General features: G+C 38.4%; 1 protein-coding gene across 1 annotated transcript in view; it reads right to left on the minus strand.

Moving 5' to 3' along the window:
- Positions 1-1,979: 1,979 nt before the first annotated feature.
- Positions 1,980-12,810, minus strand: part of LOC136857314 (aminopeptidase N-like) — a 195,231-nt gene continuing 184,400 nt past the window's right edge. The window contains exons 11-12 of the mRNA XM_068231070.1: positions 2,568-2,784; positions 1,980-2,029 (exon numbers count right to left, since the gene is read on the minus strand). Of these exons, the coding sequence (XP_068087171.1) occupies positions 1,980-2,029; positions 2,568-2,784 (267 nt within the window). The remainder of the gene's footprint in view (positions 2,030-2,567; positions 2,785-12,810) is intronic.

The raw sequence follows: 12,810 nt of genomic DNA on the forward strand, positions 1-12,810 counted from the left end.
TCTCTGTTCTCTGAAAGATCACTGCATACATTCCCACATCTGAAGCCATGTATGAGGACATACGGGTTGAGCTGATAAGGAATAAGAACAAGGTAATTGAGACTCAAAAATAAGGAAAATTTATACATATTATACATTAACTCGGAGAGCGAGGCTAGCGGCTTCATTCACATTTCAAACTTAGCGCCAGGGTGGGCGACACAGCTCCAGACGCACGACTGTCTTTATTTCTTTTTCTTATCTTCAATATTAGGTGCGAGTCTTGAAACTTTCCTCACATGATTTAGTAGGTACTGCCATCTCTACAAATTTGTTTGAACTGTGTAGTAAGAATGGTATTACAACAGGGACTCCCCTTGCTATTTGGTTCATATCTATTCAATGCAAAAACCACGTAAACTACCACATCACATTCAGCCTGTGCTTTCATCAACAGGCCACATGGCCTGTTCCTTCGCTGTACTAAGTTTGCGAGAAAATAGAAGCTTTGATGTGTTCCTTTTGCATTTTTGAAATGCATTAGAGTTTAATTTTGTTTTATATTATATTACAGTATGTTTAAAAGGATGAGAGATTTCCAAGTGACTGTAATATTCGTGATATGCTCGGACATAACGAAGATGATAGTAGTAGTGACTTCAGTTCAGAACGTACCACTGAATCTCCATTATTAGTAAATAATCGGGGACTAGCTTTTATAGTAGGGTTATAAGACAGTGAATTGGTAAGGAGTTAGAGTTCAAGTGCAGGCAGTGAAACTGCAACTACAAATTATGGTAAACCTGCTGCTGTACAGGGTGAATGGGATGTACAGAGTTGTCGGGAGGAAGATTTTCAACAAATTACAATGCTGGAATTCAAGGCAAACTTCTAGGTAAGAAAGAGCGAGAAGAAATGTTTGAACTGCGATTTTTATGTATTTTTTCGACAGCTAAAATGGAATATACATTTCATTTTTCCAAAAACGTGGAGGGGCATTACCCCTAGACCCCCCTCCCTTTCTGTGTGGATATATAGTGAAAAGTCTCAGACTGAAATTAGTGACTTGGCAGCTCCATATCTAAAACAAGATAAGAAAGTACATATTCGGTGAGTACATTTTTCTCTCGTCATTATCATATTCTTCAATAGTGTAATCATATTTTTATAGTGCTTGTGGGACTACTATGGTAGTTTATTGCCGATGTACATGTTTCAGAAAGTAACGATTACAATGCTCATCAGAGAAAAAATAGAAACATGGGACTTATGCGCTGGTTGCACTAAAAACGACTCGCTTAAAAATAGTTCTATTTCGTAAATATGATTTGCAGTATTGAAATTAATATGTCTCCTTTTCATAATATACACATAATATTAGAGAGATAAAGTTTGGCTGCATAAAACCATTACAAGAGCCAGCGAGGAATGTGGAATGGAGATCAATTTTGGCACGACAAAGTTCATGATTGTGGACTGGACAAACAAAAACTTGCCACACCTGAGACAAATAGGAGGCTTTGAGTTGGTGAGGATATTCATTTATCTCAGTGCCCTAATAAAAAACAATGGGGGCTACTCAGATGAGATCAGGAGATGCCTTGCAATGGCACTCAGTGTGAAGGTGAAGATGACGAAGATCTGGAAAGACAGAGGCATCATTAACTACACCACACTCAGGCTGGTAAATGCTCTGGTTTTCCCCATTGCCACACCTGCAGCTGAAACATGGACAATTCATAATTCTGACAGGAAGAAGTGTGAAGTAATGGAAATGTGTATGTGCCACCGAATTCTAAGAGTATCATGTGCCAAGCACCTGATGAACACTTCTGTCCTAGAAGAGCTCAAGATCAAGGACAGGCTCGTGAAGAAGAATAGCCAGGCCTATTTGCGATACTTTGGCTATGTATCAAGGAGGACTGGAGATATGGAAAAGCTGATCATACTTGGCAAAGTGCAAGTAACAAGGACCCAAGGAAGAGCTCCAGCAAGGTGAATTAACCAGATGAAAGAGTTGGTTGGAAGCTCTCTATATCAAGCAACACATCTAACACAGGATAAACAGTATGGCAAAAACTCTGAAACTGCACATGACATGCCATCACAACCTGTGAAGGGTTCATGGATAGGAGAGAGAGTCAATCCCTGGTGTGAAAATACGAAACCACAGAACACCATCTTCAGGGCTGCTGACAGTGGGGTTCAAACTTAATATCTTGTAAATGCAAGTTCACAGCCACGTGACCCAAACTGTGCAGCCAACTTGCTTGGGAAAAGAGATTATTTACTACTGTATCTTTACCACTATGAGTACATGAGTACATGAGTACATTATGGTAGAAGCAAGGCCATAGATAGAGTTTTTTTATTCGTTCGTTATATCGTATGAAGTGTCAGCTAAGGCTTTCAAGGCTGATATCAAGTGGCAAGTGTAAACAGCTGTTAATTTATGGCAGATGGCCTGAAATGGATATACTGGCTGGCTGGTACTATAAAAACCATTCTGCCAGTTACAAGAAACTTCTTTTTTTGGACATAGAGTATACAAATGGATGTTACTATAATAGATGCTTGTGATGAGTTACCTGCTACATTTATGTTGAAAATAACCCATTCACTACTATTTGCCGCACTTGGAATTTCCAAAGTTCGCTGAGAACAGGAAAGCCAATCCCTTGGTCGAGTATTCTCAAAATTTGCCTCACTGTCAACAGTGTAGGTGATAGGAATTAGCCAGCATGGTCCATCTTCCACAGTAGAGTAATGTTGAACGTCATCTGTTTGATATGAGAGATAACGTTTCTGAAATGAATAAAAAAGAAGTATTACACTAGATTTAGTTACACTGCAGTAGGCACTTCGAAGGCATGCCCCAAGACAGCCCTTTTTCCCACCCCATCTACATTCTTTATTGTATAGATATCCCCCAAACCCTCCCAGCTCAGACAATACAGCAATCCTTTCCCTAGGAACTAATACTAACCTCCAATAATACCTCAACAAACTTGTACAATGGCTAAATCTTTAGCATATCAAAAATAACATCGATAAAACACAACTCATAATTGGCGATACCACCAAAATAACCAAATCTCTCACCATTAACAATCAACCCCTCAACGAAACCACCACCATTGCATATTTTGGTATTATGTTTCAAAATGACTTTAGATTCAACATATATTTTAATAGAATTTGCATGAAGACGCTCTGCAGATTTCACCTCCTCCATTTGGCTGGTTATTAAGTCAAACCTGGGGACTTAGAGCTATCATTCTCCATGCGATTTTATTTTGGTGTAAATAAATATCACACGAGATACGTTCACTTCCTAACTTAAACCACTTTATTGCCGCTATGTCTGTTCCTTAACAACACACAGTTATACACAATTATACACTATTAAGGGAAACATACTGAAGAAATTTAATATTGATCTGTCAGTGCAGCAAGTTCTCACACTGGTTATTCACCATCACACAGTCGATTCTGAAAAGTACAGATATCAACAGTCCACACACTGATTATTCACTTTGCCATTACAAGACAAGACTGACTACCCTCTCACTAAAGTCGATTCTGACAAATACAGATATCAATTCACTCTAACCCACACTCTACATTCTCTTAATGCACTGTCTCTCTCTGTCACTGACTTCACCATGGAGTTCAACACTGACTGATTCTCGGCCTGTCAGCTTGATATATACGAGGCGTCTAGTATCAAAACCGGCCAAGTCACTCAAGGCATATTTTTCAATATGGACAAAAAACCTGTAGAGACAAAGCAATGATGGTTGGAAAATATTTTTTTTCACAGTTATATCCTTAATTGTTTAATATTTAAGTTCCGCTGTTTTGAGCAATCTAACTGATAATTAACCCATTGTTTTGTTAATTTAAATTTTGACTTGGCCGTTTTTGTTGCAATTTTGTACAATTTCTCAAGGTATGCACGTAAATCTTTCAGTTCACCACTCGGAACAGTATCCACGTTACAGCACACAATAATGACAAAATACGAGCACATCGGAAATAGGATTGCTTTGGCGCCAATGACGGTAAGAAGCCCGCCAATACGTAAATCAGTGCTGCAAACGAACAAAAACAAAATATTATGACTTCAAAGAATAGGCTATACATTACAAGGAACGATTTTGCCTACTGATATTATCCCATTGTTGCTTAATGTAACAACATAAGATTCCAAACAATAATGCTGCATCATAAAGATTGTCGCTCGTTCCTTGACTTGGCCGGTTTTGAATTCACTGGCTGCATGACTTGGCCGATTCTGTTGCACGACCGAGAATTCAGTGCACTATTACATGAAGATATGGACGATTTTAAAGCATATTCTGGTTTCACCTGAAAGTGCTATACTTCTACTTCAAATTTATAACCTTAACTCATTTTCGTAAATTTTGTGACTTGGCCGGTTTTGATACTAGACGCCTCATATATTGTTTGACAAAAAGTTTAGAAATATCGACTTCTGGAAATGTTCTTGCAACACTCTAAATGGAACACATCCAAACATCAATTGACCGGCCTCTTAAGTAAAAGTAAACTCATGTCCTCATACCGAGGTGGTGCAGCTCTTTTCAGACACACCTCCAATGGAGGTGAGCTTCATGTTCCATTTTTAACCACATACCAGCCCTCCTGCCATTTTTAAATTTCTGACAGTACCAGGAATCGAACCCGGGCCCCTGAGGACGGCAGCTAATAAAACTAACCGTTACGCTACGGAGGCGGACGACCGGCCTCTTGATTGGAGTAGATCAAACTTGAATGTTCGATTACGGTTCATAAACAGACATGGACAGGTCTGTAACATTCCTAATGTTTCTACATGTATCTGGATAATAAATCATTACTGTAAGTTTCCAGAAATCTCCATATGTATCTGAATGATAGTGGATTATACCCAATATATGAATATTACGGAGTTTTCTCCAGTTTTCAACACAGATTTTTAGGTTAGACGTATTCACAATACGTATTTGAGATTATACAAATTTACAGAGTATAGTTATACTTAGCATTTGTTAAAAGTTAATTAAAATATATTAATAATAATAATTGAAGGATTTACAATAGTTAGGTTATATTTATGGTGCCGTGCATATGACAAAGCCTCCCAAATAATGAATACTTGCAAAGTCCTTTTTTATTCCATAATTACCTACCATTCTTTATGCTGGATCTCTGCCTCACATATCTATTGCCTTGAATGACTAAAATATGACCATCATGCTATATGTCTATCATACCGACTTAAGACTAGAAACAAGACTCGAAAGAATCAGTGACATATGATAGAGGGAAATTTGATAGATCCACCTTTTTTCAATACGTACCGGTACTATGTTGTTAATATGATCACAACATTTTTTATTCAGTACCAGTTTCGATTTCTATGGACATCATCATCATCTGAAGCAGGTCGTATGAACAAAGAGTATATCTATTGTGATCATATTAACATATGTATTGAAAAAAGGTGGATCAATCAAAGTTACATCTATTGTATGTTATCTCCTTTCAATACAGACCAGATATGAAGTTTTTAATGTTGAATCAATGATGTCTACTCCTTTCCAAGAATATTTCATAGCTCCACTCAATCCACTTCCTAAATTATCTTCAATCAGCTGTTTCCTCACAGTCTTCCTCAACCCCAAGAAGCCATTAACTTACCCCTGCTTGCTCACTCCATCCTTAATAACCAGCCTAAACCCATCCTCAGCTGCTCCCCCTAGATAGTATTAGCATATCAAGATGATGAAATCACTGCAGGTGGCACGTGCTTGGGCACAGGAACAAACTCAAACATCCACCACCCAGGCTGACAATTTGCAAAGATTTAAGGCAATATCATTGCCATCTGTAGCTATATCAAGTATCAAGTGCCCAGTGTACTAAACTATCAAAACCGAGCGAGTTGGTTGTGAGGTTAGCAGTGCACAGCTATGAGCTTGCATTCGGGGAGATAGTGGGTTCGAACCACACTGTTGGCAGTTCTTAAGATGGTTTTCCGTGGTTTCTCATTTTCACAACAGGCAAACAATTAATGCTGTATCTTAATTAAGACCACAGCCACTTCCTTCCAATTCATAGCACTTTCCTGTCCCATCATCACCAAAAGACCTACCTGTGTCAGTGTGATGTAAAGCCAATTGTAAAAGAAAAGTAATAAACCATCAAAGAACTCTGATAACCCATACTGTGTGTACTTAAAGGATGCAACAAAGAATTAAAAGAGAAAAGTTACTTGATTCATCCATTATTGGAATATGCACAGAAATACCTCATAAAAGTGGAAAGTGGTGAGATTTGTAACAGGAGATTTCAGGAGAAAAAGCACTGTACCAGAGATATTGAAGAAATTTGGGTGGGAAGCTTTAAGAGAAGGGAGAAAATTACTTATAGGATTATATACAGCCTATACAGCAGAGGAAGCATAGGGGAAATCTGTGATATGCTTAAGTTGGAAAACAATTCTATTAGAATTAGATGGGATTTTAGCAGAAATGATTGGTGTAAATTTTCATTCATTGGGAAGGGCATGGAAGAGTGGAACAGCTTACTTGGGGAAGTGTTTAATCCTTTTCCAAAATCTGTACAGATATTCGAGAAAAGAATAAACAGCAACAGAGAAAAGAAATGTTAGAAGGCATTCAACCTGTTCAGGTTATTGTAAATAAAGATTTTTTTGAATAAATTAATTCCAACCCTTTGTCTATGGAGACTGGACAGCTGAAGCAGGGGACTGCCTGTAGGGGTGAAATACAATGGGGACTTTGAGGGCCCTGGGACCGCTACGGTAGCTGTGAAGGCCCTTCAGGAACTCTGAAAAGTGGTGGCAAAAGGGGCTCTGGTTAAGACGCAGCAGGTTGTTATGCATGTTAGGTACCGTACCAAAATGGGTAAAAAGTAAAAATGCAATGTAAATTTAAATCTTATAGCAGTTGTATAGTATTATTTGAAGTGATTCCACATACTGTGTATGAGTTGATTATGAAAGTACAGAAGATTTCGTAAATAATATAAATTTATTAAGGATGAGCTGTGTGTTTAATAAAGAATTGTTAATGTGAATTGTTTAATACGGTATTTTAGGAAAATGTCCTCTTTTCTTTTGAATTTAAAATTTAGTGCTTGATAATAATGTACTTTTGTGTATCATTTGCCACTGAGGTAGACGCCTCATTTGCAAATAAAGTGATTTTGATTTTGATTCCTTGTTGTGAAAATCTCTATACCAGATGCACCATAACATTAAAAAATATGTTTACACATCTGCAATAGACTTTCCGTCAGTTAATTCTCCTGTTCTACAACCTAGGAGCTCCCTAATCAAGCTGAAGGCCCACTCTCAAATGGGTGAATGAAATAACCATAGCTAGATTCTTGGAAGAATATCTTGGAAAGGCAAGGCAATCCAAGTGACAAATTTCTGAAGAATGAGTAGCCTGTACACTATTTTCGTGATTTTTTAAAATTGTAGTGACTAGGAGTGTCTGAGGATAAGTTAGGATTGCCAGTTCTGTAGCTGCTTTTCCAGGTACACCCAACGGGGGTAAGCTACATGTTACACATTGTGAGGGTGTAGCATGTGGGTGTAATTGTATGGGTTAGGAAAGGGAAGGAAGCTACTGTGACCTTAAGAGAAATACCATTCTGGCATTTGTCTGGTTATGTTGGTTGTAATAATTATTTTAAGAGGAAATACAACTAGATAACCATCCTCTATTAATACTAATCAGAAGAAAAATGGAATAGGTCCCAGACTTTGAAAAATGATGGTATCAAGAAATGAAAGGAAAGAGCTATGAAGGATGTGAAAATGAAAGAATAAGAGTTGACCAAGGAAAGTTAGAGATGAAAGTGATGAGGCAAGCATAAGTGGAAGCAATGCCAAGCTCAGCTAGGGAATTCGTAGTCACCAACCTATGCTCTGAAGATAATCATCATCATCATCATCATCATCAGTTTTCCACTCCAGTTGCCCGGGTGTGGTTTACGAGCACTCTCCACTTCCGTCTGTCCATGTACCACTCTTCTCTCAAGACGACATCCCAGCTGATTCCTCTTGTTCCTATGTCCTCTTTCACTTGGTCCAGCCACCTATTCCTAGGTCTTCCTACCGGTCGTTTTCCGGCCACGACTGTGTGTAGCCATTGTTTTGCTGTCCTTCCATCGTCCATTCGTTTGACATGGCCAAACCATTTCAAACGGGCCCTTGTCACTTTTTCATTCAGGGATTTATATATATAAATGATATGAGTAAAGGAGTGGAATCGGAGGTAAGGCTTTTTGCGGATGATGTTATTCTCTATAGAGTGATAAATAAGTTACAACATTGTGAGCAACTGCAATGTGACCTCGAAAATGTTGTGAGATGGACAGCAGGCAATGGTATGTTGATAAACGGGGTTAAAAGTCAGGTTGTGAGTTTCACAAATAGGAAAAGTCCTCTCAGTTTTAATTACTGCGTTGATGGGGTGAAAGTTCCTTTTGGGGATCATTGTAAGTATCTAGGTGTTAATATAAGGAAAGATCTTCATTGGGGTAATCACATAAATGGGATTGTAAATAAAGGGTACCGATCTCTGCACATGGTTATGAGGGTGTTTAGGGGTTGTATTAAGGATGTAAAGGAGAGTGCATGTAAGTCTCTGGTAAGACCCCAACTAGAGTATGGTTCCAGTGTATGGGACCCTCACCAGGATTACCTGATTCAAGAACGGGAAAAAATCCAAAGAAAAGCAGCTCGATTTGTTCTGAGTGATTTCCGACAAAAGAGTAGCGTTACAAAAATGTTGCAATGTTTGGGTTGGGAAGAATTGAGAGAAAGAAGAAGAGCTGCTCGACTAAGTGGTATGTTCCGAGCTGCCAGCGGAGAGATGGCGTGGAATGACATTGGTAGACGAATAAGTTTGAATGGCGTTTATAAAAGTAGGAAAGATCACAATATGAAGATAAAGTTGGAATTCAAGAGGACAAACTGGGGAAAATATTCATTTATAGGAAGGGGAGTTAGGGATTGGAATAACTTACCAAGGGAGATGTTCAATACATTTCCAATTTCTTTGAAATCATTTCGGAAAAGGCTAGGAAAGCAACAGATAGGGAATCTGCCACCTGGGCGACCGCCCTAAATGCAGATCAGTATTGATTGATTGATTGATACCAGCTTGCTCCCTTATTCTTTCATTCCTTACCCTGTCCCTTTTTGTCTTCTGTACCATAGTTCGTAGGAACTTCATTTCTGCGGCTTGTAGTTTGCTGTCCACTTGTTGGGTTGTTGTGCAGGTTTCTAGGCCATATGTTATTATGGGGGTGAAGTATGATTGGAATAGAATCTGCTTTGATCTTAAGGGAACTTGTTCGTTCCAGAGGAGGTTCCGAACTTGATGGTAAAACTGAGCTGATTTTTGAATGCGGTTGTTAATCTCTTGCTGTATTCTGTTATCACTTGAAATGATGCGCCCAAGATTTTTATATTGGTCTACTGTTTCCAGTTGTGTACCTTCCAGCATTATTTTTCCTTTCTTCTTCTGTCTGTTGACAGACATAGTAACAGTTTTCGATTTATTTATTGTTAATCCGTGTGCTTTCAAATGTTCATTCCAGGTGTTCAGCCTCTCTTGGACTTCCTTCTCTGTATTTCCCCAAATTACTACATCATCTGCAAATGCAAATGCAAATGCATTGATGTCCATATTGTTCTTCTGCTTAATTTCTTTCATGACTTCATCCATGACAGTGATAAAAAGTAATGGTGAAAGGGTACTGCCTTGTTGCACTACTTTAGTGGTTTGGAACCAATCAGAATTACCGTTTCCTATCTGTATGCAACTGCAGCAGTCTTTGTAAAGCATTTTAACTTTCTGGATAAGCCCTTTGGGTACATTCTTCTTTCTTAAACATTCCCATATAGTCTTCCTTGGAACACTATCAAATGCTAGTGTTAAGTCTTTGTCCTTCTCCCAATGCTTTTCTAACAGTATTCTAAGTGCAAATATGAGATCGGTAGTTGATCGGTGTTCTCTGAATCCATATTGTTCTTCCTGTAGTTGTGGTTCTATTATTTTCCTTAGCCTTTTTTCAAGTATTTTCTCAAATATTTTCAAACCATGAGACAATAAAGTGATCCCTCTATAATTGCTACATTTCTTCCGGCTTCCTTTTTTGAAGAGAGGTACTATTATTCCCTTTTTCCAATCATCTGGGACTTTCCCATCCTTCCATATTGCATTAATTACTCTATGAAGCCACTGTATTCCTATTGCACCAGTTGCTTTGATCATATCTGCACTGACTTCATCAAATCCTGTAGATCTTTCTTTGGGCATACTATTAAGGGCCGTCTCTACTTCCTTCCATGTTGGCGGACTCTCTTGGTCAGGCTCATCATTGCAGCTTAAACTGACCTGCGTGGTTACATCATTGGAGTCTTTCCCAGTACTGTTGTATAGATTATCAAAATAGGATTTCATGATCTTCCTTATTTCTGTCTCCTCCCTAACTATGTTACCATCTGGTTCCTCTATTGCTGTTATGTATTCATTGTCTCTTCTTATATTTCGTATTGTTCGGTAAAGTAGTTTAGAATTAGCTTTGCTGTCTTGCTCTAGTTTATCTGTGAAATCAGTCCAAGTTTTCTGTTTTTCTTCGGCCACAATTTTCTTTACTTGTAACTTCTGATCTCTGTATTTCTGCTGCAGTTCGTTTACTCTAGATTCGTTCCTTTGACTTCCTTTTTGCATTTCTTTGTCTCTGGCTTTCCTGGTTTCATTTTTCACTTTCACAGCAATCTTCACCCGATCGTTCCACCAGGGAGTTTCTTTTTCCTTCATTTTGCTATTAGTTTTACCACAAACTTCTAATGCAGCTCCGACAATGCTTTCTTTGAATCTAGTCCACTCGATGTTGCCTTCTTGTAATGCATCTGATGGTAATTTATTGGTCACTTTTTTTGTGTATTCAACTTGTTTCTCTGTCTTCTTTAGCTCCCATGTCTTAATTTTTGGTTTCCTGTATTTCTGAGGTCTATAGATTTCAATGTGCTTTATTGTTGCGAGGAGAAGTCTGTCGTCACTGTCCAGGCTTTCACTTGGTATAACTCTGACATCACATATGGTCTTTCCTGCTTCATTGTCAGATATAAAATAATCTATCAGAGTTTTAGTATCTCCAATCCAACTATATCTTGTTAGTTTATGACTTAGCTGCTTCTGAAACCAACTGTTGTTTATTCTCAAGCCATTCCTTACACATAGATCTAGAAGACTTTCTCCTTCTGGGTTCCTGTCTCCATAACCATGTGGACTTAGTACATTTTCATATCCACGCCTGTCTGATCCAATTTGAGCATTCAGATCTCCCATTATTATGATATTTTCCTCTCTTTCTATAGCTTCTTCTAAATCAGTTCGGAATTGTTCTTTTTCCTCTTCGTTACAGCCAGTCTGTGGGGCATACACCTGGACTACTGTCAGCACACTCTTGTTAAGAGAGATGTTCAACTTAATAATTCTTTCATTAACATACTCACTGATGACATCAATGTCCTCTCTTAATATAAAACCTACACCATTTTTGGCTTCTGTTTTATTTCCATTCAATGTAGTTTGTATCCTTTTCTTAGCTTTTTTGTTCCTCTTCCCTTCCATTTTGCCTCACTCAGGCTGAAGATAAAAGGAGCTGAAATAGCCAACAGGAGATTCTAACCCAACTGTCTCCCTAGTACAGAGCTAACAGCCATAACTGATAATACTGGAACACACAGATCTAACCTGTTCAGTGCTTTTCTTACACTATTTGCTTGTGTTGTCCATTACTGTGCCAGTCGGCACACGATTTTAGCCTTTCCCTACAACTTTTTTGGCCTGCGCAAAACGCCGTTGAAAAGAGTATCACTTGGGAATCTTATCCCTACCCTGTTTTTATTTTTTTCCTTTTTTGGGGTTCGACTTTGGCTGCTAATTGTAACCGGCATCGTTTACATATAATGTGTCCTACTATTTATTTTATGGTCCCATGACTCTGGTGTAATGGCCTAATGATGCGCCAACTAGAGAGCGAGTTCGTATGGTCCGCTGACTATCCTGTTCCTTGTTGCGCTACATCGCCTTACTGGTGTGAGAGTGATTCTATTGTCGAGCTTCAAGATGGCTAGAAGGTTGAGGCTGGGCTCTCCAAAAAGGCCTATTTTCATCGGGACAAACCTTCGTAAAATGTGAAGGATGTAGGGCTAAGGCCCAGAAGAGTTTTGTCTTAGTTTTTATTACATTCTACTACCTCGAGTGGACGCCTGTTTCTCTATTTTACTTAATTCAAACTCTCCAAGTCTGTAAGTAATGATCAGCTCAAACTGACGCCATGGGTTAGCTTTCTACTGATGCTGAAAGAGTAAGTCTATTTCCAAGCTATTTATTTTGAACTTTTCTACGGGAGTTGGATTTCATCGTCTCATAAATTTGGGTAAACTAGTGGATCTGTTCTACGATTTGCATTTCTGGTTGATCTTCATCTGAAATGAACTTAAAAAATTTAATCAGCATGGAAGAACTTACGGCCTATTGACTGTAGCCTACCGCTTAAATCAACAATGTGCACAAGCAATTTTTTTTCTTTCGGCAAAATGTTAGAGGTTAAAGGGGAATTGTGGGTTAATTTGTTTCGGATTAAGTTAAAGTTTAAAAGAAAAGAAAAAGAAATGGTATTTAATATGTAAGGGCTTTCTTATATGGTTGAGATCGCGAGATAATCTATGTGAACCGGAGTCTAGTTGGTTTTAATTTGTGTATTTATTAA

This window comes from Anabrus simplex, chromosome 1 (assembly GCF_040414725.1).
Source record: "Anabrus simplex isolate iqAnaSimp1 chromosome 1, ASM4041472v1, whole genome shotgun sequence".
NCBI classification, from domain to species: domain Eukaryota; kingdom Metazoa; phylum Arthropoda; class Insecta; order Orthoptera; family Tettigoniidae; genus Anabrus; species Anabrus simplex.